The sequence below is a fragment of the Tamandua tetradactyla genome, chromosome 7 (genome assembly GCF_023851605.1).
Source record: "Tamandua tetradactyla isolate mTamTet1 chromosome 7, mTamTet1.pri, whole genome shotgun sequence".
NCBI classification, from domain to species: Eukaryota; Metazoa; Chordata; class Mammalia; order Pilosa; family Myrmecophagidae; genus Tamandua; species Tamandua tetradactyla.
In genome coordinates, this window is record NC_135333.1 from 31,674,612 (window position 1) to 31,702,218 (window position 27,607).

Genomic DNA, 27,607 nt, shown 5'->3' on the forward strand with positions numbered 1-27,607 from the left:
TTCTAGCTGCTTCGGAGTATAGGAGGCAAGAGGGCTTAAATATTTTTTCATCATCACAATTGACTTTGTTTTCTTCCTTTTTTGTGAAAAATAGCATATATATTTAAAAAGCTAAAAATTTCAAAGCACAGCACCACAATTAGTTGTAGAACATATTTCAGAGTTTGGGTTACAGTTTCACAATTTTAAGTTTTTACTTCTAGCTGCTCTAAAATACTGGAGACTAAAAGAGGTATCAATTTAATCATATTCATTTATTAAACCCTATCTTCTCTGTATAACTCCACCATCACCTTTGATCTTTCCGTTCCTCTCTTTAGGGGTGTTTGGGCTATGGTAATTATAAATTTTTTATATTGGAAGAGTCTGTCACTAATATGAGGTAGGAATATGGAACTATCTGATGTTCTGGAAAGGCTGGGCTAGGTTCAGGGCTTATCTGGACTGTGGACCCATCTGGAGGTTGTAGGTTTCTGGAAAGTTACTCTAGTGCATTGAACCCTTGTGGAATCTTATATATTGCCCTACGTGTTCTTTAGGATTGGCTGGAATGACGACCAACACTGTCAATCTTGTACACCAATCACAATCCATACCTCGGATACTTCCTGTTCCTAGAAGATTGATGATGGGCTAGGTATTTCATCATTCTCACAGGAACAAAGAAGAAACAAGTAAAAAGCAAGGGAGGCAAGGTTGCACCAGAAAAAGTATTTACCCTACTACACTCCACCCCAGCGAAACTTCATAATCCTTGCAGTCTTATCTGCCATTTTTCCAGGAGTAGCCTTGAGTCAGGTTTGCAGAGGTGCCCTGTATTAGCATTCCACAGCTGCAACAACTACATAAAATGTTACTAAATGTAGCTAAAATTCCTATAAGTGCATATGGCCAAGCAAGGGGAAGGGGCCTTAGCCATTTAAGGAAAGGATCATGGGTTAAAAGAAGCAATTGTTTTTGCTTGTTCTGACATGTCATTGAGTATATCGGTGATATTTTTGTTTGATCTGGGATATATACACAGCATTCTGTTTTAATAAGGGCACATATATCTCTTTGTGCAGTAGCTAGAATATCTAATATCATGAGACTTAGTAGTATGCCTTTGAGAATTTGTTGGGTTTCATCTGATAAACCTGGGTAGTTCATCTATTGTCATTGAAGGCTCTGGCTGTGTGGTTGGCAAGGACTTGCGCTTGATTTTCTACTGTAATGATACATCCTGAGGACTAAAAATGGCAAGAGGATAGAACCACCATGCTATAGCTCTAAGCTCTAACTGTGCCACGGGAGATGGTATAGTAATTGATGTTTAAGCACAGGTAGGTTGGGGGGACATCCTGGAGGGTGGTACAGATGGTGCCAAGCAGTAGGCTACTTCCCATGTCCAATTATGGGGTAGGTAAGGTCATAGGTGATAACTACACAACCATAGCCAACCAGCGGGTATTAGGTATGGTCTTTTCGTTATAAGCTTTTTCTGGTAGCTCCCATAAACTTAGGCTGTTAGCCTACAGGTAATATGATATACTTCTATAGGTAGCCATTCCATATTGGGTCCTACAGGGCTATTGAATCAGTTGTTAAATCTTTCTATGCACAAGGTTGCAGGAAAGCTTAGTTTTCCTTATTCAGCCCAAACCAAATATGCAAAACAAAAAAGCCTGATAGGGGTGCTAGTAATATTTCTTTCTCTTATTTTCGTTAAGATGTGTACTCGGGTTTGGTTCCAAAAAGGGAAACTAGGCTGAGATGGACTTATCAACAACCTCTATTTAGCCAATCATTGATGGCCCTTCCAGCTCTCCAGGATCCCAAAGCAGCTCAACCTGGAAGGGTCACAAGGTGCAATGTCCAAGGCCTGCTGTCTGCAGGTGGGTAATTTTTTGCATATTCAGTAATTTGAACAGTTCCATACAAGAGCAAAGATGCCTGCCCAGTTGAGGGAAGTGTTGGCAAAAGCAAAGCTAAGAAAACTAAGAATGAAAATTGAAATTTTTAAGCGGGGCGATTGTGGGCAAATCTTGACCACCTAAAAGAATACATGTGACCACATCAGTTTGACTTAGAATAGTCAAACCCCTTGAGGTTTCCTACCAGATTTACAGTACCAAACCCACTGACCATTGGGACAGGGTATGTGGGTACAGCACTGAGCAAGGGATCTATCTATACAAGTAACTCCTTACATGGACAAGATGATGGTACCCGTTTGAAAGGGCCTAGGATTTGTAATGTGACCATGTGTAGGTGGGGAGTGCAAGTCCCCGGGCTTAGAGCAACATCCTGTTCTAACCATTTTCCCCAGAGGATCCAAAACCCCAACCACCTAGTGGAATTTTCCGTAGGGTCAATGTTCATTCGTTGGCCCTGGCTATTGGTAGTGGACAACATCCAATTCACACGGCTGTCCCTGTATTAATACTCCTAGAATTTGTTTTATGGCTATTTTAGCTTGTGGAAATGTTTCTTCTTTTGGGGCACCCCAATCCATTTTTAACTTATTGGTATAAGGGTCTGAGAATTTGGGGTATAAACGGCTGTCAAAACCCTAAAAGTCCCACAAAACTCAGCAATTGCTTAGGGGATTGCAGCTGTGGAAACTGTTGGACCTTATCAAGTATAGCATCTGGGACTACACTAGTCTTACAAGACCAGACAACACCCAAACATTTGACTGAAAGTCCCGGTCCTTATAACTTGGAGTCATTTACAGCCCATCCTCTAGAGATAAGATGAGCTAGCAGGTGAGTTGCTGAGTTTCTCAATAACTGAAAGGAATCACAGAGGATCGCATAATATTGTCAACATAATAAAACAAAGCAACTTGATCAAAACAGGGCCGCTTAGGTAAGGCTGGTCATTCCAGGACAGATTGTGGACTGTTTAGGTATCCCTTGCCAGCCTCTCATCTGAAGGCAAATTGATCTTGGTTCTCTGGAGCTATGGAAATACTAAAGAAGGCATTAGCAAGATCTAGTACAAAATGATATGTGCCTGGGGCTTCACCTATTTGTTCCATCAATTGGGTAATAATGCAGAACAGCAGCGTGCAGAGGTGGTATTCCTTTGTTTACTTCCCTGTAGTCAACTATCATTCTCCAGGAGCCATTGATTTCATACTGGCCAAACTGGGCTATTGAAAGGGCTCTGCGCAGGTCTTAGTATTTCTACCTCCTATAGTTCTTATATAGTGTCACCGTTCTCCTTGTGCCCACTGGGTAACTTACATTGTTCTCCGTTAGTCATATGGTGGGGAGCCAGGAGCTTGCCTGGCTCACAGTGAGCATGTCCCCTTACAATCGTGAAAATGAGCCATACTCATGGGTGAAATTCCCTAGCCATGGTTGGTTGATAGGGTTAGTCTGGAGAGAATGTCAATACCTAAAATGTACTCTGGGATTAGGGCAATATATTCTGCATGTCTTTTTGGTAGTAGTTGTCCAATTTGCACTACTCAAGAGGTATGTCTGACTTTTACTGCCTCCCCACTATCCACACCACATCCATTGAGTGCAGAATCACTTTGAGAGCAGGGATATTTCCACTTAAAGTGACATAAGTGAGCATTCAGCTCCTCTAGCCACAAAAGCCAATACTCTTTGTTTACTGTGAGGGGACCGACTAATAGTTAACTATACATGAGGCCTCTCCGGTCACCTCTGACCTATCAGACCATCGGGTGACCTTGGCCTCCCTCCCTAATCAAGTGACACAGGGGACACCCATCCTGAGATTCTCGTGGTTTCAGTCCCCATTGGCTCAGGGGGATCCAAGGGGATGGGATGGAATTTTTGTTCAGGTTTAAGCTATTTCCATATGTCTGCTAACACTAGTTTGGGTTGTTTGTCTATTTTTTCTTTAAGACACTTGCCGCTATTAAATATGCCCACTTGTTTTCTGGTATCTCTTTTAGGGCCTTTCTTTGATTCATGTTTCCCTTTGTGCCCATTTCACCCAAAAGCCACCCCCAACCACTCTGGCTCCCTTCTTTCTGGTATGCTCTCTTCCCCCAGATCGGCTATAGCCTATGCTGCCCGAGAATCGGGGCCACCTGTCAATGTATTTGATATGGGTACCAGAGAGCAGAAGCTGCTTGGAAGGTGGCATCTCTCATCTTAGTAGTGAAAAGCTCATTATTTGGGACTCTGGAATTTTCTGCATAAATGGTGTATTTCATGCCCAATTCTCAAACTCTTATCTCGTAGCCCTTCCAGGGTTGACCAGCAGACAGGGCCACTGGTGTCTCTCTGCAGGCTTAAAATAACCACTTTAGCAGGGACATCATCCTGCTACCATTCGTAGCTGCATGGAGGTGCTGCCTTAGGGCAGGGCAGGAGGTAACACTAGCTAGTTTGGATATTTCATGACTTGATAATATTATACCCCCAGCGCCTTGGTCCCAGAGACATAGCAGCCATCCTGCTAGTTTCTCTTCCTTTCTGTCTGAATTTGGTTCAGCTGGTGTGTAATCCCTCATGGTCATATGCCATGTGGCAAGTATATCTGTGTTGGGATCTGGGTTTGGTGGGTGCTTAGTTTTTATTTTGGTATTCATTAAAGCTTTGGTCTTTACGGGTGTCTCAATCTCTTCTTCCCCATCAATGTCATCACGATTTAACTCCTCAACAGATGTGCTGTTCTCACAGGGGTCCCATTTTCATTGGTGTGCTGATTTGAAACTTTTATGTACCCCAGAAAAGCCATGTTCTTTTAGTCCTAATCCAATCTTGTAAGTGCAGCCATGTTCTTTTGGGGGGGTGTGGGGGGGTGCATGGTCCAGGAATCAAACCTGGTCTCCCACATAGAAGGCGAGCATTCTACCACTGAACCACCCATGCTCCCCCAGCCATGTTCTTTTAATCCTGATCCAAAATTGTTAGGTAGGACCTTTTGATTAGGTTGTTTCCATGGAGATACGACACACTCAATTGTGAGTGTGATCTTTTGATTAGGTGGAGATGTGACTCCACCCATTCAAGGTGGGTCTTGATTAATTCTTAAAAGGCCCGACACAGAGCTCACATGCAGACATTTGGAGGTGCAACAAAAAGTGCCAGAAGGACCTACAGGATCTGCAAGAGCCATTTGAAAGCAGAAGCTGGAAGAGGAGCCCAGGAGATATTGTGATGTGCCTTCCCATGAGTTCTAAGCAAGCTAGAACACAGAGTTTTACCCTGAGAAGCTAAGTGAGGGCTTACAGATACTCAGAGGAAGCTACTGGAATCAGAAGCACAAAGGAATGAACCAGGACCAAGGACCTCAGACACCAGCCATGTCCCTTTCCAGCTGACAGAGAAATCCGGGATGCCATTCGGTCTTTCTTCAGAGTCAAGGTATTTTTTTCTGGACGTCTTAGTTTGGATATTTTTAAAGTGTTAGAACTGTAAATTTCTAACTTAATAAATCACCTTTATAAAAGCCATTCCATTTCTGGTATATTGCATCCTGAAAGTTTTAGCAAATTAAAGCAGTGGATCCCACTGTAGTTAGGACATTAAAGCCCATATCTGATGTGGTGGCAGCTGGTGACCCTCAAGCTGCACTACCCAGAAATTTAAGGCTTCAATGCTAGAGTCTTGTTTTTTTTTTTTTTTTACCTTATTAGTCATTAATTCTATGTTATTGGCATATGCTATTTGTATATCCTTTTCTAGGCCTAATTCCTGAACTAATTGGTGGACTTTTACCCCACAACATGCTTTTGATCCGTGGCTATTTGCAGTGCAGTCACCCTACTGCAGCTGCAGCCTCCTGGCACTTTTCTCTCATTTGCAGGATTTCTAACACCTCAGATAGGCACTTGGTCATTTTTAGAGTGTGCCCATACTCACCCAACAGCCCCCAAGCATCCATGCAACTATGAGCCACATGGAAGTTTCAGGCCATCTAGAGATTTCTCCCATGGAATCTTCACTTCCTGACTTACCAATGCCTTGTTCAGCATACCTGGACTCCTGGCTGGCTTGCCAATTGGTGTGCTGTAGCCACAAGGCTACTGTATCTGGTTCTAGGGTGCTGACACCCCTACTGAGAAACCTGAAGAATGCTTCCAGGAAACACAGGTGGTTCATAAAAGCGTTTATTGCAAGAAGGTTGCTAACACAGACCTGGTCCAAGGTGGAAGTTGGACCTAGGCAGATCTCTGCTAGCAGGAGAAGTTTAGCAGCATTATATATAGGCAAAGAACAAAGTAGGCACAGAGCCAGCGGGAAAGTAAATCTAAGACTTGGGAGGCATCTGGAGGAAGGTATATTCTTTTCTCCTGAAGTCCTTTCTTATGGTCTCTGCACAAAGACCCTCCCCTCAACGGTCACAAGACTGAGTTTCAACAACAGCTATCAATCTTGGGCATGGATCACACTCTGTGCCTCAAATACTCCCTGTTCCCAGAAGATTGATGAGGGGTTGGGTATTTCATTGTTCCCATGGAACAAAGGAGAAACAAGTAACAAGCAAGAGAGGCAAGGTTTGTATCAGAAAAACTTTCTACCCTACATGGCTAAAATGGTGAGGCTAATAGATGAGCCTTTGATTACCATGAGCTGCTGCCACATAAAATGGGCAGAGCAGTTTGCCTGGAACTCGGTGTAGTCACTGAGGTGTCTCTTGGTGCTTCTGTGCCGAGTGTTAATTGTCAACAGGCAATTGCAGCAACCTCAGTCCAACCAATAAGGACAAGTCAACAAAGGCTCTGACTCTTCATGGATAGAAGTCCGGGTCACCCACCAGGCCTAGCCCAATGGAAATGCTGGTGGGAGGGGACAAGAGAATGGGTGGTGCAGGAGAGATGAGCATCAATTTACACCCTGGGACCAGATGCAGCACTGAGGATTGTGGTTTGTTCCCCTAACCATCAGTCTTTAGAGATTGGTCCTAGCCACCTTTTGTGAAGATTCAGTGAAATGGTGGATTTGTTGTACAGAATAAGCATAGTGGAGTACTCACTGCAAGGGGTGGATGTCTGACCCCCTCAGCTCCTCCCACTGCTGACCCCACCCCTCCCACCTGTCTCTGCACTACCAGTGAGGAACCCACATGCAGGTATGCCTGAAGGGCTCTCCTGTCTCCCACTCTTTCTGCTCCACCACTGAGGGGTTAAGAGCTGAGCTTGGCTGTACAAAACAGGAGGCAAAAGTTAGCCCCGGAGTGGTCCTGAGTTTCAGAACCTGGAACTGCAGAGACCACTCTCTGGGTTCTAGAGCAGAAGCCTCTGGGAGGAAGTGAATAGAAGGCTGAGAGATCAAAAGCATTGCCCAGCCTCCGACACTGCAAGGACCACAACAGTGAGCACCCATCTATTTACACTCTAGTTTCTAGTTCCAAAACCACTTTCCCGTTAATCCTCAGAAAACGCAATTGTCCAAGACCAGCCTGGGAGCTCAATCCCCTAGAGCTCTTTCCTCGACACAGCTATATAACTGTCAGAAGGAATGATCAAAGGCCAAAGAGTTGGGTTTTTTAATCATCTTTAATGTATTTTTAATAATTTTTTGCCTCATTTACCAGATAAGTCATCTAAATAAATAGATGCTATACAGTCTCTTACCAATATCAGTACAAAAATAAAACTGCGCTCTGCATCCACTCAAACTCTCCCCAGCACACACTCACTCAGAAAAGGCATGTGCTTGTAATCACCTCGTGCCCCCAACCCCTCCCCAAATACATTCATTTAGTCTGAACAAAGCCCAAAGCTCACTCTGTGCAAAGGAAGCGTTCTTGTGCTGAGACCCGGCAGCTGTGCCTGGCCACTTATAAAGCAAAAGCCAAACCACCTGACAGAAGCATAGTGCCTTCCCCTGGAGCAAGAGGGGAGGAGAAAATTGGCAATAAGACCATCACCCTAAGAGCAGTGACAATCATGAGGCCAGGTGGTACTTGGCCACGGCATGAGACTGCAGGAGCACTCTCCACATCCCATCCCACAGCACAAGAGAAAGTACCGGCTGGTCTCTACATTCGAAATTGGGGTGGGGGTGGCAGGAAGGAAAGGCCCCCCCATCCCCACAAGTACTGGCCTTCTGGGGTGGTGGTGGTGTGGGGGCAGGAGGTAAGCAACCCCCTTGCCTCCTCTCACCTCAGGCCACACTGAGCCCCTCAGCGGTCTCCTATCCTGGGCGGGGAAAGGTACTAAGGGCACACAGCCCCTGAGCGACATGGCTGCCCTGGGCAGGCTCCTCAGGCCCACCCTCCCAGAATCCAGCACCCTCAGCCCCAAGGTGCTGCGTGGGAGGCAAGGAGTGTTCTGCTGCTGTTGACAGAATTGCAGCTGCTCCCCCCACAAAAAAAGTCCCTCCAACCACAGACCCTCAGATTGCACAAACAGCTCTCTGAAAGTGCCCACAAGGCAGGAAGAGGTCCTGTGTCCCCTGGGGGGTGGGGATTGCCACTTCTTTGGAAGCTGCTGGCCATGTCCCAGCGCCATGAGTCACGACAGCTTCAAAACGTACAGGATTAGTGAGGAACCCAGAAGATGAACCTGGAGAGACCGCCACTCACCGACCCACCCTCAATCCAGGCATCAGCAGTCTGTGGGGCAGGGAGGGGTCAAAGAACCCTGCCCCGGAACTCCAGGTGTCCTCCCAGCCTCCTCAGCTCCCGAGCCGCCTCCACCTCTGCTGGGAGACTGTGCTCTGGAAGAGCCCCTCCCCCAATGCAAGTTTCTCTTTCCCTTCCCTGGGTCCTACAACTGGATGGGTGGGATTTCCTGCTGCCCCTTCCTTTCCCTGACCCACCCACATAAACTCCCTTGGATTGAACTCCCTAGGCTGGGGTGACATCAGGTCACCCTAAAGAGGATCATTCCCCAATGGAAGCACTGAATTGACCCTGGACAACTGAGGTTAAGGAAGAAAGGGAGAGAGAGACTCAGGATTTGGGGATCTTACCAACAGGACACCCCAAACAGAAATAGGGTACAGGCTGTCTTTGGCTTGGGAGCTCAAGAAGAGGGGGTATGGGTGGAAAGTCACCCTAATCTTGCCTCCAGAGGTTCTGCTGACTTCCTGAGGCTGAGAATAGAGCCAGGAGACGGTCTTGGGGAAGGTTAAGAAGGGCTTCCGACTCCTTCTCGGCTCCAGGCCACACCCTTGCTAGGTTCCGACAACAGGGCAGGGGGGTTGGGGGCCAATCTTTTACAATCTCTCCCATGCCCCTCCCCACCGGGCCCTCTCTCCCAGATGGGGCTGAGATGGGGGAGAAGCCGCTCCTCACTGGCAGGGAAGCTCCTAGCCCACAGGGCACCTTAGTGCAAATTAGAAAGCAAGTGCCCCCTCCTGGCAGACAGAACCCCTGACCTGCAAATCAGGCGTGTGCCCAGCCTGATCCACCACACACTGCAGCCCCGCCACAGGAAGACATGGCAGAACCCCCACCCCCACCCCTGGAAAACAAGGTCAGTCTCAGCTGTGGAAGTTAGGTAGGGTGGGGGAAGGGCGCCGGATGGAAGGAGTCAAGGGCTGCCCTGAGAAGGTGCAGGACACTCCCTCCCTGACTACCCACACCTGGGTGGGCTGAGTTAGGGGGAGAACACAAAAAGAGGGAAGCTGGGGGCTGGAAAGTCACCTGAGTCAGAAAGAATAAGAACCCCTCAGGAGGGGAGGGCCAGGGCATGAGGGCTTTAAGACCTGCACGGCTGTGCCAGCACACCTCTGTAGATGCCAGCCCGCCTACAGCCTGGTCCAGTGAAACCCCAGCACCCACCTGCAGGCTGGGGGCATCAGGGCATCCCACAGGCGGGCCCCTGCCCTCCGCTGACAGCTGTGCGCAGATCCTAGCATGTGATGGGCTGTGCAAGGAGTTTAGTGTGGTGAGTTCCTGTGAGTTGTGAGCCCACATTCACCTGGGCAAGGATTCTAAATGGTAGATTTAAGACCCACGTGGACATGTCTGTAGACATAAGTGAGGGGCAAGAAGTGCCCAGCTGTGCAGCTGGGGGTGTGCGTGGGCATTTCTGTGCAGGCGAGGTGGTGAGAGGGGGTGCTCTCAGAGAGAGGCTCCAGCCCGGGCCGCCATGGGGGTCTGAGTCAGAGCTGCCTCCCTCCAGCCCATTCCCTCTGACCCATCACTACTGGTTAAAGCCAGTCTCCACATCCCACCACAAAGCCCAAGTGAGAAGTTAAAAATAAAGATCCGATCAAAAAAAAAAGGAAAGGGAAAACCAACCAGAAGGCTGGGTGGGCTACTCAAGGCAGAGGGTTGGGCCTTCCATGTATCCTTTAATTCCGAGGACCCGTTGCTGTGTCTCCAGGGAAACATGATGACAAAGGTGTTCAGGGGAAGTGGCCCCGTCCCTGCTGCCCTGGCAACGACGTCCTGTCAGGCAACACTAGGCTGCCCTACCCACCCCAGACCTCTGTAAACACCACTCTCAGAGAAAGGGGCTGGGGGGTGGGATGGGGAGAGTGGTGGGGCTTAACCCCCTATTTCTGTTTTGGTATTTTTTTTAAATAAAATAATTACCCCATATCCACCCCCTCCCCATCTCTGAAAGTCCACCCCACCCCACCCCCGAAGCCCAGAAGAAAACAGTTTAAGAGTAAAAACGGTGATTCAGAACTTCCCACTGCGGTCTCGGAAGAAGCCCTCAGCTGCCTGGGCCTCGCGGAAGGTGACGGTGATGGAGTTGGCGGTGATATCAGTCACTGTCACCTCACTTGAGGGGAGCGCAGGGGTCCAGGGAGGGGGCCCATCGGTCAGGTCTGCATCTGCTGCAGCCAGGGGAGAAAGACGGACAGGGGGACAGCGTCAACAACAAGGTGTGGGGGGGAGCCAGTGGCAGTATGTAGGCCAACCCCCCTGCCCACTCCCCGCACCCACCCCCAGGTCTTCCTCGCTGTGTCTCCAGCCAGGTATGGCCTAGCTCAAGGCTAGGCACACAGAGGTCACTGCGTTTATTTTCCCTGGCTGGAGAAGGGCTCTACCAGAAGATCTAGGCTTGGGCTCAAGGCCCTGAGCTCTGCACGTGAGCATCCCCTGGGCCATAGGGGAGACACTACAGACTCTGTCTGCATGTGGGGCTGGTTGGACCTGATGACCCAAAAAAACTTTCCATCCTGAAGGGTCTCTGAGGGGACCTTACCCTCCTCTTCAGGGGGTTGCTCAGCGGGCTCCCACTCGCTGGCCGCCTGCAGGACATCCGGGGCCGGTGACTCCTGCAGGAAGAGCTCCCGTCGATGGCTGTGGCTCTCCAGGCTGGGCCCGCGGGGCGGGAACTTCTTGCGTGAGAGCCGCAGGTACTTGTGGGCCTTGCGCGGCTTGCGGAGCGGGAAGGGCAGGGTGGGCACCAAGGGGCCCTTGTCCACCAGCTCGGGCGCCCCTGCCTTGACCACCCCCTCAGGGCTCCCGCTGCCGAGTGGGCGTGTCAGGGAGAAGCAGAGCTTCTCCTTGCCCTTGGCCTGGTGGGCGCTCCGCAGATCCATGCCGTACAGCCGCTGCGGGGGCAAGCCAGGGCACGGCGGGTCAGCCCCACCCCCACCCCCACCCACTGTGCACATTTGCTCATGCTGCTCCCCCACCCCCCGGGTGCCCTTTCCACATCCGTCCAGCCAGTTCCTCCCTATATTTAACGGTCCAGAGCTGGCCATCTTCTCAACCCATCTTGCCCCACCCCAGAGGGCTGTCCCCAACCACCCCAGGAACAGCCCCAGGCCTGGCCCAGGTCAGCTCCTCATCTCGGTCCCTCCCCAGTTGGCTGTAAATGGCTCAGAGATGGTGGGCCTTTGGTACACAGCAGAGGAGTACACGAGAGGTATAAGTGGGAATTTCACCAAAAATTTTGGATTTCTGAAGCAGATTAAGGAATTAGTCTTCCTGTAGGAAAGGAATCTTTGCTTCCTGAAGGACCACCAAAGCTGACACAGTCAGCTTGCCAGAGTGACAGTGGGAAGCAGACAAAAAAGGCTGGACTTTGAAGTCTCTTGGGGCTGGGGGTCTCCCCCACGCACCCCCCAACGCAGTCCTCCAGTTCTCTGCTTGCTAAAACAGAGCTGGAGTGCATGTTCTTCCATCTTTCAAAGGGTTGTTTTTGTAATGTGGGGATCTGTCTTGTTGACTTGGGGGGAATTTATATGAATCCAAGAAAGATTCTTGAGGCTAAGCTGTGGGGAGCTCCTAGGTCCCTCTGGGATAGTACCTTCTACTGCCACCTGCCACCAAAGGCCAAGAGCTCACAAGCATAGAGAGAAGCTGTCAGATGGGACATTCGAAGTCAAATGTCTCCAAATTGGGGGCTGAAAACATATGTGCAGGCCCCATTCTCCAGGCTTGCCTGCTAATGCCCCATCACTTATCGTGGGGTGGGGTTGTTATGATGATGGGAGAGCATGTCAAAACACGGGAATGGCTAGGAAGGTGTACTCTATATGCAGTTGTACGGAAACCACTCCTCCCACCTGGCTCGCGGGCTCTCAGCAGCTCAATAAACTCTCCTAAGATTTGGCAAGGCAAAGTCATCTTTGTCCTTCCCTACCTCATCACGAGAGAACCATTGCTACTAAAAGAGAACCAGGAGTGGTATGAATCAAATCTGAGTTGTAATCCTGCTGTGAAACCCTAGGTGAACTCTGAGCCTCCCTGAGCCTCAGTTTCTTCATCAGCCAAATTTCACACAAACTGAAATCCCAGCCTCCAAGAGAGCCCCTGGGGATACCCACCTCCCAGCATTCACACCTTTGAGCAGCCCCTCCCACAATGAATGCCTGTGGTCGGTCTTCTTTCTGTCTCACTCTCCCTCTCCTCCCCTGCCCCCTCTCTTTCTCGCGATTGTCTGCTCTGGGGGAGTTAGAGGCCTATTAGGAGGTATGGCCAGAAGCCAGGCCTCCGGCCATGGTCCAGCACTAACTTGCCAGGCATCCAGAGCCCTCAGGGAAGCAGGTCCTCCAGCTTGTCAGTCCTGGCCAGCGCCCTGACAGCACCCCAAATGAGAACCACTAAAGAACCAGCCAAAGCCTTCCTGAATTTCCGAAACAGAAACCAGGTAATAAGTGCTTATTGCTCTAAGCACTTATTAAGGGGAAATTTATTACACAGCAACCACCTGCAGGCTTGGTGGGTGGATGGAATATGTTCATTTGTGAGGGGCATGAAGCCTCATGCGTAGAGACCCCGTAGAACCCAATACACACCAACCCTTGTGGAGCACACCTGCTGCATAAAACAAGGCCTACCTATTCTGGTGAAAGACGTGGGTGCAAGCAGGAGGCTTGGCAGAGTCCACACTGCATGAGGGCAAAGCATCCTTAGTTTGGGGGTTCAAATACCTGGTGGACCTTATTAAATTATGGATGGCAGGTGTTCTTATCATCCCATTGTACAGGTGAGAAAACTCAAGCTCAGAGAAGCTGAGACTTGCCTAGAATCATATAACTGCACCACGTGTAATTCCATCACTTTCTCACTGCAAACCTATGAAGGGTACCAGATCTCCACCTGACAGAGGTTAGACTAGGAGGCCTCTGAGGTTTCTTCTCACTCAAAAACAGTATATTAGATTTAAACAGTAGATTTAAGGGATCTAATATTCCAAGGCTATGGTTCCAGAATTCTAAGAAATCCCATTTCTGAGATTCTAAAATCCCAGTCTCCCATGTTTCCCCAATTCTAAAGTTTATGTTTCGCAGGCTCTCAAATATTACACTTTCATGTCTCGGAGACTCTTAGCATCAAAAAGCCTTATTTAAAAGATTCAAAGCTTTCAAAATTCTAGGATTCTATTAGCCATGTGCCCAGCCTCCCTCCCACCATGGCTCCTCCCCGCACCACCCCACCCCCATATCCAGGCTGTCTCCCTGAGCACCACCCACAAGTTTTGGCTTTTCCCAACTTTTTCCATCAAAACTTACCCACCCATTGCCCCACCCCTGCAGTTCCCTGGATGGTACTAGGGGCAGGTAAGTTCATCTGCTCAACTAGCCAATGCAAATGCACAGGTGGGGCAGGGGCTGGTGGGAAGGGCCAAGGCAGGCCCATGGAAAGAAGGCACAAAGCGGACCGGGTTACCTGCAGCAGAAGCCGCTTGGGTTTCGGACCTCTCTTCCTATACCCCGATGCTCGGTCTCTCTCCTCCCTGGGGTGTGAAGCAGATAGCAGAAGAAAAGGAAACACCAGTGACATTTAAGGGAAAGTAAGGCATCCACCTCACCCAGCCCTCTGCTGTCTGTGAAGGAGGGAGACACCCTCCACCGGCCAGCCCCCAATCCGGGGTAGAGGTTCCTCCCCATGGCTCCCTCGATGCCATAACAATTGGGTCAGCTGCCCCAAGGACGCAGCCTTCTCATCTGACAAATGGGGTCAGCACAGCCACTGGTCCCAATCACTGACGTGGGACTTAGGGAGGCTCTCCAAGAAGACCTGGGTCCTTGTTACTGAGCTGTGGGGTCATGCAGGGGTTCTGCTCCACAGGCCACTGGGGACCACCACCACCTCCACCAAAAGTACTTTCAGTCTCCACTCTCATCTTAGATGGGTTGTAGAAAAATCTCTCAATCAAATTCGCCTTTGAACTGCCCAGGGGATCTGATGAGAAGGCTGAGTTCCTTTGTAAGTGAAGCTCTGCCCAGATTTTCCCGGGTGTGGATCTTATGAACCTGGTAGAGTGTCATGCTCCTACTCTGTGGTATCATCTGCCTAGAGACCAGGGAGCTAAATCAGCCTGGATGAGTGCCTGATGGGTACCAGACTGTGTGCTGGGGGCCTTCTCCACATACCAAAACATACAAACACACAAGACACTTAAAAAGCCACATGCAACATACACAGAGCAAACCAACCAGAGTCTCCAAAGAAACGTTCAAAAGTGGGGTGAAAATGGAGTCATTCACCCCGCCTATTTTGGTTTGTTCTGTTCATACTTTCTACAAGAGGCCCCATGAAACACAGAGAGAGAGTTGGCCCCTTCCCCCTCACTGGTTGTGGCAAGTCTTTCGATCTATGCCCACGGTAAACCAGTGAGCCCTGTATCATCTTTTTCAGACATCTGACCACCCTCTAGGCAGCAGTTTCCACACCCCAGCGGACATGGGTCTCTTTGGGAGCCAGGGACTCGCATGCTGTGAAGGGCCCGGCAGGTCTGCAGTAGGGTCCTGGAACCAGCACTGTCAACAGGTACCCCAGGGCATTCTGAAACAATGGGGAGCCTGGGGGTCCCACGTTGAGACCCACTCCTGGCACAGGTGAGTCACCCCATTCTAGGCCCAGTCTACCCCAACCCGTGGGAGAACCCCTCTGGAACCCCTCGAGCCAGAGGATCACTTCGCAGCTGGGCACCAGCTCTTCCTCTTATGAGGAGCAAGAAAGGTGCCTCATGTTCATCAAAATGGGAAGTGGAAAGACTGAAATATTAAAGTGAGGAAGGAAGAGAGAGGGAAGGTAAAGAGAAGAAAAGAAAGAAAGAAGTAGAGAAGGGGACAGAAGGCAGGGGCCTTGGGGGAATACATAGTTATACCAAGAGTTTTAGGGTCTTTTATCATTATTATCACTACTGTTATTATTATCATCCCCACACGCTGGGCACTATGTGCAAGGCACTGCTCCAAATGCTCTAATCCTCACCTCCACCCAATGAGGGAGGTTCTGTTATTAGCCCCATTTTACAGTTGTGGAAACTGAGGCACAGAGAGGGTAATTCACTTGCCCTTTGCTGAAATTCTGATAGCTTCCACCACTGGTAACTGTGCTGAGCTTTGAGCTCCAGGCCTGGGCCTGGTCAGGGCCTTCCTCTTCGGCACTATGAGGCCAAGGCCAGACTCCAGGTCTCTGGGGTCCCATCAGGGGCCAGCGAGCAGTACTGGGGGCCAGGCCACAAGATGCCAGTTGCCAACCTGCAATGCCCTGCTCCTGCCTTGCAAATGGTGGTGGGCATACATGTGTGCATATGTGCATGTGTCAGGGTGGGGTGGGAAGTGAGGGTCTGTTCCATCACGCCCTTTCTTTCCTGGGGCCTAGTTTCTGTTCATACCGGACCCTCTGTCCTGGGTGTCCACGGATGCAGGGCAGCACCCCCTCAGGGTCTTGGCCCCAGCAAGCCCTCACAGCCCTCTCAAACACCCCCACCCACTCCCATGTTACAGCCCCCCTGCCAGACTCCTTCTAGTCTCAAAAACCCTGCAAGTAGGTGTTAAAATGGGCACCTTTTTACCCAAGCTGAGAGACAAGGGTTGAGCCAAAAGTCACATGGCTGGTCTGTAAGGGTCTCCAAGCTCCTAATTAATTCCTTAGCTATTGACTTTTGTGGCTCATTTAACATAAAATCTTTTACCAGTACTTACAAGGCCCTCTCTCAGTGGCCCTCCCTTTCCCGATGGGTCAGTTTTGTTCTCTGCTGTGTCTCTAGCACCTAGAACAATGCCTGGCCCATAGTAGGCCCTCAATAATATTTGAATGAAAATGAACGAATTAACCAGCTGACCCCAAATTACCATCAGGAAGATAATTCACACATGTGCCCACAGTTAATCATTTACAAAGTGCCTTCACCATATGTTTGTTCCCCAAGAGACCCCCTGAGGTGGTCAGCATTTCACAGATGGGGAAACTAAGGCTGGGGGGGGGGGAAGGCCAGCACCTCATGGCTGGTGAATGGCAGAGCCAGGCTGGAGCTCATCCAGGCCTCTGACCTTCCCAATCTTCTCCTTACCATATCCCAGGACATTCTGCAAGATTCTCCTAAGGGTCACAACCCTTTTGAGCAAGGCCCCTTTTCCTTTAAATCTGTACCAGGAAACCTCCTGGGGGAAAAGCAGTGAGAATGCAGCAGCAAGAGCAGCAGTGAATGTCAGACCTGGAGGCAGGAGCCCTACTTAAGTTCTCCTTGTGCTGGCTCCCAGCTGTGAGGCTGCTAGGCAAGTTCCCTGACCCCTCAGAGCCGCTGTTTCCTCAGCTGTCCAGTAACACTCTAGTCCCCATCTCAGGAGGTTGTTGTAAGTGGCTAAATAAAAAGGATTTTGTGAGACGGTCCCACACTGTGAGGGGTGGGTTGGTTGGGCAGTGGTAGAGGGTCTGAGGGCTGCGAGGGGGCTGATGCTGGTGTGGAAGGGAGTGGCTAGATCACCCACAGGAGGAACAACAACATTTGGACCCAAGGCTCTTCCCTACAATGTGCCATCACTGCCCACCTGTGGAGAGGTCAAGCACAGACTGACCCACAGAACCCTGTGTGGAAGTACAGACCCAGGAGGTGGGCTCTGCCTCAGGCCACTCCACTAGGAAGTGGCCACCAGTGATGCACCAGAATTCAGATACCCTCCCCTTCATCAGACTTTCCTTCTTTTGGTGACAGACTCTCCAAGGAGAATATACCTTTGCTCTGTCGTCATGGGCTTTATTGACATTGCTTACCCCTCACATGTAAGGCATTTTTCTGAAGGATTTTTACATTCTGCACTGCAAATGAAACCTCTACCTTATGGGGATATCAGAGCAGGTATTTTTAGGGGTGGCCCATTTTACAGCAGAGAGACAAGGCCTGGGGAGTAAAAGGAAGTAGCCAACATCACCCAGCCACAGGAAAGGGTCCCTGGCCTCAGTCACCCAGGGACCTGGTATCTATCACCTTCCCCCAGCTACAGGTGAGGTTGGGTTGCCCCTGCCAGAAGCTCCTCCCCAGTGATCCCTTGCTCAGACCCAACGGGAGGACGAAGCCCCCTTACTTCTCCTCATAGGCCATGACGAGGCGGGGGTCCAGGATGTGCTCCTCTGGCTCCCACGTACTGTACCTGGGCAGAAGAATGAGAGGTTAGAGCTGCCACACTCTTGCCTGGCAGTCGCTATCTGCTGGCCCCTACTCTGCTCCAGCATAACTGTTATCTATTCCAAGGAGCTGTGTCTGGCCACCCAAGTTGGGTCAGGGGACTCCCAAGGATTCCAATGACCCCAAAACGCCCCTCGATCTGAACACTGTTCACACCACACTGTAATCATGATGGTGCCTGACTCCCTATTACACTCAAGGTCACCACAGCCCCTTGGTGCCTGAAACAAAGTAGGCCCATGTGAGCTCTAGACACCCCTCTGAAGAGAGGCTAGAGAACATAGTAAAAAGCAGGGGCTCTGGAACCAGGTTGTTGGGTTCAAATCCTTGTTCTGCCCCCTTGCTAGCTGTGTGACATTGAACAGTTTACTGAACATCTCTGTGCTTCAATGGCCCCATCTGATTAGATGTGTTTAGACAAGAGCCTGCATGCAATGAGCACTTTGTAAGTGTTCACCCCTGTTGCTGTTTCTACCCCACCCATCAAGCCCCAGCCCCAGCTTACCTCCTCGGTCACACAGACATCTTCTGGCCAGTTCTGAGTTTTCCTTGTCTCTGGGCACCCAGAAGGTATTTGGTAAATGTCTAGTGACTGAACAGTTCAGCCATCCTACGGCAGGCCCCTGTTGGTATTTCCCCCAGAGGATCTTCTACCACCCCCTATACCAAACAGCATTCCCCTGCTGGGGCGGAGCCAGGCAGGGACTAAGCAGACCTGAAGCTCAGCTACTCGTGGCATCACCGTGGTGATGTCTGTACCAACCTGGCTCCACCTGCACTTTTATTTCCTTAGCCTTCAAAGCAGCTTATTTTTTTATTGTTTAAATAACCTTATCTTTAAAGCAAATTTATATGATCTCCAAAAACAGAAAAATAAGTATCACTCATAAATAGATGTTAGTATATAAAAATTAAAATACATAAACAAAACGAAGCAATGTTTTGTGATTTTGGTCAGAGGCTGTGCCAGGGAGGCTCAGGTTGGGATGAACAGGCATCAGGGACAGGTTAAGAGCAGAAAGAGGCTGAGCAGAGCTCCCTGCCCCTGCTGCCTCCTAATCACCTGAGCTAAAACCTTTGTCTTAGATGGTCCTGAGATATCTCATGTGATACTGAACACTAGTCCAATCTAGACTCAGACAACAAGCTACCCAAGAGCAGAATCCTTTCTTCCTTTCAACTAACACTTCTGCACACCTCTTTCCTGCCAGGGCTCTTTAGGGTTCTGTGAACTCAGCAACAAAGATCTACACCCCCCAAAGAACCTTGAAGCATCTATGTGCTGCATACGCAGCCCATGGAGGCATAGTCACACCTCCCTTCCTTTCTGCAGCTGTGCTGTCCCCCTAGAGTGCCCTGCCCCTCCAGGGAACTCCCAGTCATCCTTTTTGAGCCAGGTCTTTGGAGCTTTCCCAGACGCCCCCTTCTAAGCTGTCCAACAGACAGCTAGCCTCTGTTGCCCTCCCACAGCCTCTCCTCTTGCACTTGACACCTGCAATAAATACTGATGAATCCAGCTGACATCCTGGCAGTCAGTGAGCAACCCCTTGTCAGTCCCCCCGCCCAGGCACTGGCCCCCAGGTGCTCCAGGAATGGCTGCTGAAGCCACTTTCAGAGTTTCACTCACCCACGCAGAAATGCTGAAAGTGAAACAGCTGGGTGAAGCCTAAACGAGGAGCAACTAACCTACCTCTCTACCCAAAATAAATGGTAACTTTTCTCAACTGTAATAAGGAGGAATTTTATGTTCTCCCCTGAATAGCCTGCCTCTCTTTATCTCCTTTTTCTCTGTTGACATGTCTCTACAATTTTCTAGTCCTCTCTGCCCTGACCACTTCCCCCAAAGCCCTCCCATTTTTTGCTGATGTAACCGCTGTGTGATTTCTGGCAAGTCCCTAGCCTTCTCTGGACCTCAATTTCCTCATCTCAACCACCACCACCACCCCAATAACAGCCAGATGCATCAGCATGACTCCAGCCCAGAACCTCCATCCTACCAACAACCTTAGGAGGCAGGTCTCTTATTTCTACCATCTTATAATGAAGAAACCGAGGCACGGCGGTAAGCATCATGTCCAACGCATAGAGCCCGTACCCACCAGGCTGAGATCGGTACTTTGATTTTCAGCAACCCTCTCCTTCGGTTCCCTCACCTGTCACTGTCTAGTGCCCCACCCGGCTGGGAGGTCCCTCCTGACCCCCGCCTCAGTGTCTGGCACGGGGCTGGCACACAGTGGGTGCACAGAAAAGCTCGGTTGAGGAAGAGATTGTTCCTAGCCAGAGGCAGACGGTGGTCAGCTTTGGCAGCAGGAGGCCTGGCCCTGCTCCGTGCTCCAGAGAGGGTTGGACTAGTGTCTCAAGCTCTCGGACACCGCCCCACGTAAAGTGGGGGACCTCACTCGCCCCTCGGCAGTGGAGGCGGGGGAAGTTTAGGACCACAACGAGGGGAAGCGAGCTTCGCGAACAACCCAGCGGAGGCAAGACTGGAGCGCGCAGCTGGCTGAGTCTCAAGCCCGGGAGGCACCGGGAGCTGGGACTTGGGGCCAGCTGGGTTCCCGCCCACCACGACCTCTCTGGACCGGCCTGGTCCGCAGACGGGTGGCGCGTCCTCTGGGCGGGAAGAGAGCGCTCCAGGATGGGAACAGGGGCGGGTCCCCGGCTTTTCCCGCCCCTCCTCGCCTCCCGCAACAAGTCCGGCGCGCACGCGCACGCGCACGCACACGGGGGTACACGCCGAGGGTTACGGTGCAAGCCAATAGGGGGCAGGGGGCGGGGACAGCGCGCCGGCTCCGAGATAAACACCGACACGTGACCTCCAGCCCCGCCCCCCCCGCGGGTAAACAAGCGGCCGCTCTCTGCCTTAACCCCTTGCTGCTGGGGCTCCCCAACCGGGGAAGGGGCACGTAGTGAGGAAGGAGCGCCAGCGGAGGGCGTACGCCGCCACCTCCGCCGGCCCCTTCTCGGCAGGAGGCGCTGCAGAGTTGTGACGCAGGGGCGGGGGTGCTGAGCAGAACCACCTAAGGGTTCCCGCAGAGCCAGGCCAATACCTGCACCCCACCACCACCCAATTTAAAGCTTCCTCAAATGAGGAACACCGTAGCAGGCTCAGGTCCAGGCTGCCTGGGTGCGGCCTTGGGCAAGTGGCTCGGCACCTCGTTTCCTCATCCACAAAGTTGAGCTACTAATGGTCCCTAACCCTCGGGCGGTCGTGAGGTTTAGATGTATTAAACCGTGTAAATCACTTTGATAGGTGTGGTACATAATAACACCAACAAGCGTTAATTAAATCAATTTTAAAAGCCTAGAGAGCGCAAAAACCTGGCCCAGAGTCACACAGCAAAGGAGAGGCCACGTGCAGGCCAGAACTGAGCACAGAGGCTTGGTTATGTAGAATTACCAGCTGTGTGACCCACAACTAAGCCCTCAAGCTCTCTGAGCCTCCATGTTCCCTTCTGTAAAATTAGACCCTAACCTCACAGGGCTCTGCTGAAGACAGCCTGGGACAAGAAAAACTGAGTCTCCTAACAGTGCCAGGGCACAGGAGAAGCTTCCTCCACCACAGCTGGTAATTCTACATAACCAAGCTAGCCCAGCTCCAATGCCCGAGCACTACCCAATGAAGTGGCCTAAAGGCCAGCAGACAACAGACTCTGAGCCATCTTTTGCGTAGCTTTCTAGGCATCCCAGGGGATGGATCCCACACCTGGGATCAGGCAGCCCACAGTCCTAAATCCCAAACTGTATGACTCTGGACAAGTCCTCTTCTCTGCTGTGGGCTTCATTCTCTCCATCTGTAAAATGGGTCGCTATGAGGCAATTAAGCCAATGCCTGACTCATAATGGGAGCTTAATGACTGACAGCCTGATTCTTGCAGTTCCCACTAATACTATCATTACTAAACCTCCACAGAGGCAGGTGATGCTCCCTAAAAGCTGAGCCGGGATAGCATCTGCAAGTGGGAAAGGAAGGAAGGCATTCCTAAAGGGCATAGAGCAGGGTCCTAGGCAAGCTGAAATGAGGGTGTGTTCTCCCAAGGTCTCTGTGGCTTTAAGAGCACTAGCAGCTATTGATCGAACAGGCCCCTGGCCTTTCCCTGTGCCCATTGCTGAGCCTTCAGAACAAGCAATAAAATCCTGTGCCCTGCCACTGGGGAAGAAGAGCAGTCATTTGTTGTTGGGGGGAGATTATTGGCAAGGCTGGTAAAGGCTTAACAGGGGCCTGGCACAGAGCAAGTGCTCATTTAAATCATGGTGACTGCCATGTCACTGTTATGAGCCCCACTCCCCGCCTAGGTTCTCAGGCCTGGAGGAAGCAGCCTACCTGACCACCCACTCCCTACTTTTTCTTGGTTTCCCCTCCAAGCACAGGCCCCTGAGGAGGGAGGATTAAAGACAAAGCGGGCTACAATGGCACCCTGGCTCTCCTGACTTTCCCCTGACTAAAATTCTGGTTTTCCCCTGGTGAAGTAGGGATACCAAGAGTCATACCTGCCTTACACAGGCATCAAACAGGAACTACACTGCACGAGGGCAACAGTTATGTTCTTATAATGACCTCCCCTCTCAGGGTCTCAATTTGCCCATCTGAAAAAATGGAAGGACTGATCTAAGTAATTTCTAAGACTACTTTGAGTTCCTGTGAGGAATAAAGTCCCCCAGATGTCTTTCCTTGCTGGAGAAAAACAGACATAGAGGCCTATATATCTAGCTTTGTATTAACAGCCAACATTTACTAAGTGTTTGGTCTGGCCCAAAAGTACTTTATAGCATCATCTAATCCTCCAAACAATCCCTCAAAGGAGGATTTATTTTTCCAATTTGAAGATGATGGAGAGGTCCAGCCAGTTTGAGGCAAAGCTGTCAAGTGGGCAGCCAGGCCTGCACCTAGGACTAAAATAAATGGACTGCCGGGGAGTTCTCATCTTCTTCCTCCTGACTGAAATTCTGATGCCCAGATGTATTCATTTGCGATCAATAAGATGGGAGAAGTAACTTTTAATTAGCGGTGCCTCTGTTTAGAGAAGGAAATCTTTCAAAACATGGAGTCTTTAGAGAAGGAAAAGAAGCAAAAGTGTTTTAAAGGCTGGCATGCTGGTGACCACAGCTCCAGTGCAAAAGCTAAGAGGGGGAGTGGCCCAGGAGTCAGTGCCCCTGCCAATCATCCCACAACCTTCCTTCATTGCCCCTTGTGCTCCTCTTGTCCTGTCACTTCTTCCCTCCCTCAATACCCAAGCCTGAAATCCACCTTTGACCATCCCGGAGGAGGAGGGGATCCTTCTTCAGCCCCCAAGGGTGTTAGGGAAGGGAGATTAGAAGCAGCAGGTGGGGATGAATGAACATGTGCCCATTAGCCCAGCCTGTGAGAGGAGAGCATGGTGTACACTACTGAAGCTGTTTTATGGAGAGGGAAGCTGAGGCGCATGGACTGTCTTCCCCTTTGCTATTTACCACCTCCCCCACCCCCCAAACCCCCACCTTCCACCCCCCACCAGGCTGCTCTCAGGACCCAACACCAGGTTAAACCCAACACCAACACAACAGAAAGGCCCTCTTGGCCCAGTCAGTGGAGCCTCTGGGCAGAGGGGGTTTCCAGAAGTCAGTCTCAAGGAGGTGAAACAGGGGGTGTGGCACCTATAGGCCAATGGGGAGGCCTACAACTGGCTCATTCCCTCACACCTGAAACTCCCTGCTGGAAGGTGATTTGTTGGTGGGTGAGTTTCTGATTGGGCCTTGACAGGGAGCCACCCAGAGAGGTCTTAGACACGGTCCCCAACCCCTCAACTCTGGGATGGTGATACTAGGGAGGCACAGAGGAGATACCTGAAATAGGAAAGAATGGTTCAAGCCCCACCTCCACCTCCACTTGCTGTGTGACCTTAGATTTACCCTCTCTGAGCCTGTTTAATCTACAGAGATCACAGTTACACGAACCTCACAAGCTGTATGGGAGCCTGCTCTATCGACTGGAGAGAGCCATCCAAAGGCACAGCAGGCTCAGGCTCTGCCCCTGCATGGCACTGAGCAGTCTGGGGGACCACTGGATGAATTTCCTTTGTACTTGAAATACTTGCTGTGCCTTGGGGGCCACTCCACCTGGCCAGCAGCCATCTCTGAAGCCAAGATGCTGAGCCTCAACCTCCAGATACCCAGAGGGAAAGGAGTCAAAAGGCGCAGAGGGTCCAACCAGAAGATGGAACTCAACACTTGAAGGGCATGGGTTGAGAAGAGAAGCTGATGGCCCACCTTGACCTTCATGTGCTCCAAGCCCCTCAGCTGGCTGAAGAGAAACTGAGGCCCAAAGAAAGGGATGACTCGATCAAGGTCAGCTGGCCAATTATAAGAGCGACTGAAGCTAAAAAACCATCAGGGAAGAAAGCAAAATGCTGGTGGAGGGACGGACAGGCAAGCCGACAGACGCACACAAAGGATCCTTACTTTGGGGGCCATCCTTTCCACTTCACCAGATATTCGACTTTTCCCTGGGAAAAGAGAGAGAAGGGGATACAGTGAGGCATGACATCACCCCAACAATACCTGCAGGACAGTCAGGCCTGAAGGACCTCAGCTCCACATGCTCTCTGCAGATTGTTACTTCCCAATACACACACGCACACACACACACAGTCCAGGGACCCTCCACCAGAACCTTGTCAACCCTGAGCCCCAAATTTGGCTGCTGCATAACCACCCCAGACCACCATCCCTACAAGAGCACAGGAGCACATCTGGCTGCAAACACCTCTGGGACTTTCACAGCAGGAGCTTGAAGACCCAACCTCCTCATGTCACATGTGGGAAAACTGAGACCAGGAAGGGGGATGTGCACGGCCAGAGATCCATAGTATCCAGAGTCCCAGTGCCAAAACCAAAACTCTTTTGCTGTTGTTGTTTTAGATTGGAAGATTCTTCAAATCCTAGAAAATTCCTCCTTCCCCTCACCCATGGTCCAGCCCCATCAGTCCTGGGAGGGAATAACTCTAGTTCAGAGGCTTTAGAACTCTCAACTCAAAAGATCCTGGCCAGAGAAGGCTGACAAAGTCCCCACCTTCAGAAAGGATGATCATCCTTCCCACTGTTAGAAAATAAAGAAAATAAAGCTAGGCCTCCCCTTTCTCACAGCCAAGAGGAACTTGAAAGTTTCCAGCCCACCCCAATCTGAAGCTTGCAGCCCCTCCCCATCTAGACTTTAAGACCAGGCAATGTCTCTTGGCCACCTTCTTGCAGTTTTATTTCCTCAGTCATTGTCCGTCTCCCCTGCCAGAATATCAGCTCCCTGAGTGAAGGGATGTATCTCTGGAGCTTAGAGAGTGCCTGGTATGTAATATATCCTCAATAAGTAGGTTCTGAGTGAATGGCTGAAGAAATGAGACCCTCATTCTCCTGCACTACCCCTCAGGCCCCACTGGAGAAGGGGGCCCATCACTGTACCTGCTTCAGGTTACACTGCAAGTAAAGCACCAGGTTTTGTGGGCCAAACTAATTCTCCCTTAAATTGAGGAAACCCCAGGCAAAAGGAGAAGAGGCAAGCGCGCCCCAACCAGAAGACAGAGCTCAACCGTAAGTGCTACTGGGGGCAGAAAAGCTTGATTCACCTTCATCCTCACCTCTTACCCAAGACTCCAGGATTCAGTTTTCTGTCTGAAAATGGAGGTTGGCAGTTAGCCAACCCGAGCTGCTGCTCTACCTCTATCTCTAACTTGTGTGACCTTGAGCAGGTCACTTCCCCTGCCTGGGCCTCGGTTTCTGCCTCTGTCAAATGGGAGGAGGTGACCCCTCAGGCCTCCGGAGAGGTTGCACAAGGGAGATGAGGGATGCGCGCTGCTCGGCAAACACGTGCAGAAGAAACGTACTGCCAGACCAAGACAGCCAAGTCCGTTCCCCACGTGCGGGGCCCTGAACCCAGCAAAACAGCCCCCTGCTTAAATTGCAGGGTGTGTTTTGGAGACGAAAACAGAAGGGGTGGAGCTTCGAGGATGCCCAGCGACCCGTGGGCGGCTTCAAAGAATCCCGGGCGGGGCTAGAGTACCTGGAGTAGGAGGGTACTGGTGAAGGTGGTGTACACTGGTGAAGGGGGTAAAAGGAGGAATCGGAAAGGTCAAAGTCCAGCAGGAAAACCTCAAAGACAGTGGGGCGGGATCGCTCTGGGCTCCACTTTTCCAAAGCTCCGCCTCCAACTTCACAGGACTTGATACCAAGAGTACATAGTCCCGAGTTCGAGACCCAGTTCTGCCACTAACACCGGCTAGTCGTTTCCTCCACTTGGGCCTGAGTCTCTCCATATTTAGAATGAGGATGGATGAGGAGGACTGGCGCTCTGAATCCCTACATCCCTATCCTTCTCTCCAACTGTGAAGGGTTCAGCTGCCGCCAGTATCCCAAAGCGACAACTTTTCTTTAACTTGCCCTATGAGGCGGTAGGGGAAACTGAGGCACGTTGTGGGCAGGCAGCCCCAGCAAGGAGGGGCTGCCTGGACCCCCGCCCACTTTCCCCCTCACCTCCAGCGTGGAGGGGGCGGTGCTGGGGAAAGGAGGGGCCCCCAGAAGGGTACAGGGAGCCGCCCCCGGGCAGCCTCACCTTCCGCACGCGCTTCTTCCGGATGCTCTCCACGGCGAACACCTGCTCGCCGATGGCTGACAGCTCCATGCGGGGCGGCGGGCGAGCGGGCCCCGGGCCGGGCCGGGCCGGGGGCGGAGCTGCGGAGCCGCGGCTGCGGCGCGCGATGCTTGGGCCGGCGGGGTCCCAGTCACCCTCGCCCGGGCGCGCACGCGCACACGCACGCGCGCACACCCCCTCGCGCTCCCTCACGCTGCCGACGTTCCATTTTTGAACCTGCGCAACGTTTTCCCCGGCGCGCGCGCGTGCGCGCGCGGAGAGGGGGCGGGGAGCGCGCGCGCGCTCGCAGGGGCTCGGCTCGCGCCCTACTTGTCAACGCCCCGCCCCCTCACCTCCCGCTCCCCGCCCCTGGACCCGCCCTCGCGAGAGCCCCGCCCGAGAGTGAGATAAGAGGCGCCGCTTATCAGAGTCACCAGCTGGTGGGACTTATTTGGCGTGAGTACGGGCTGCTGCGCTTGGACGGCCCGCGCGTCTCGTCGCTCCGCCTCGCGCCAGGCCAGGGCGGGACGTGATAATTAACACCTAGACGCGTTACCTAAATTCCACGCGGTGACTCTGAGGTGCCGGAAAGGGCATTATTCCATGGGGTAGACTGAGGAAACAGAGGCACCGAGCGTGGAAGTTATCTGCCCCACCTCCCACAAAGGCGTAGGCGGGGCCGCGGGCGCCGACCCTCGAGCCGCTGGAGGTTGGATGGCAAAGGTTTCCCAACCCGTCGGGGCACCGCAGAACCGAGTTCTGTCTAGATCCTGGCCCCGGAGCCATTCTAGGCAGGTGCCTCTATCGGCCGTCCTCCAACCGCGGGCGGAGGCGCCGGGTTAGACGCGGTAGCTGTTTGGAAGGCCCCCAGACGACGCAGTAACTGGCGGCGGGTGTGGCGGCGGTGAATTGTAAAGTGCACGCGGAGATGGGTTTGGCTGCCGCGCTGTCCCAAGTTCCCCAACGCACGTGGCGCTTGCTACCATGTATTTGTGAAATAAATGGATCTTGAGGTCCAAGAAGACTCGATCTCCCCCGCCCACTGCCACCTCCTTCGTGTTCGCTACCTCGGAGAACAGCGTCGGCGCCAGGAACCAGACAGTCATCCCTGCCCCTCCCCTGCGCTGATTCCCATGCCCTGCCTTTCCGACCTTAACGCAGATCTGCCCCTCTCTCCTCACCTCTACACCTACCCTTCTCTCTCTCTCTCTCCTCAAGCGACGTCTCTCACCAAGCTGCCATTTCCTCCAATCCATTGTCCACGC

At 51.6% G+C, this 27,607-nt stretch overlaps 1 protein-coding gene and 1 long non-coding RNA gene across 4 annotated transcripts; one reads left to right on the forward strand and one right to left on the reverse strand.

Moving 5' to 3' along the window:
• Positions 1 to 7,452: 7,452 nt before the first annotated feature.
• Positions 7,453 to 26,436, reverse strand: CBX7 (chromobox 7). 3 transcript variants are annotated; one of them, XM_077168864.1, is made up of 6 exons: positions 26,325 to 26,436; positions 24,185 to 24,228; positions 17,649 to 17,714; positions 14,002 to 14,068; positions 11,084 to 11,156; positions 7,453 to 10,712 (listed from the first exon to the last, which is right to left on the reverse strand). In XM_077168864.1, the coding sequence occupies exons 1-6, from the start codon at positions 26,391 to 26,393 to the stop codon at positions 10,555 to 10,557; spliced, it is 477 nt and encodes a 158-aa protein (XP_077024979.1). In that variant the 5' UTR covers positions 26,394 to 26,436; the 3' UTR covers positions 7,453 to 10,554. The 3 variants fall into 3 exon arrangements, with proteins under 3 accessions (XP_077024979.1, XP_077024978.1, XP_077024977.1); XM_077168863.1 differs by having other exon boundaries at positions 7,453 to 10,709; positions 11,084 to 11,435; XM_077168862.1 differs by having other exon boundaries at positions 11,084 to 11,435.
• On the forward strand, positions 9,914 to 17,013 carry LOC143690998 (uncharacterized). The gene is made up of 4 exons (XR_013179307.1): positions 9,914 to 11,237; positions 12,788 to 12,979; positions 14,974 to 15,173; positions 16,720 to 17,013. It is a non-coding gene; the product is annotated as an uncharacterized LOC143690998 (long non-coding RNA).
• Positions 26,437 to 27,607: the final 1,171 nt, after the last annotated feature.

Bases quoted from the DNA above. Each gene is read 5' to 3' on its own strand.
- CBX7 (XM_077168862.1), bottom strand. From the start codon at position 26,393: ATGGAGCTGTCAGCCATCGGCGAGCAGGTGTTCGCCGTGGAGAGCATC. The intron at 17,715-24,184 runs GTAAGGATCCTT...TCTTCTGCCCAG, and splicing joins TGGAAAGGATGGCCCCCAAA to GTACAGTACGTGGGAGCCAG. The intron at 14,069-17,648 runs GTAAGGGGGCTT...TTCACACCCCAG, and splicing joins GTCATGGCCTATGAGGAGAA to GGAGGAGAGAGACCGAGCAT.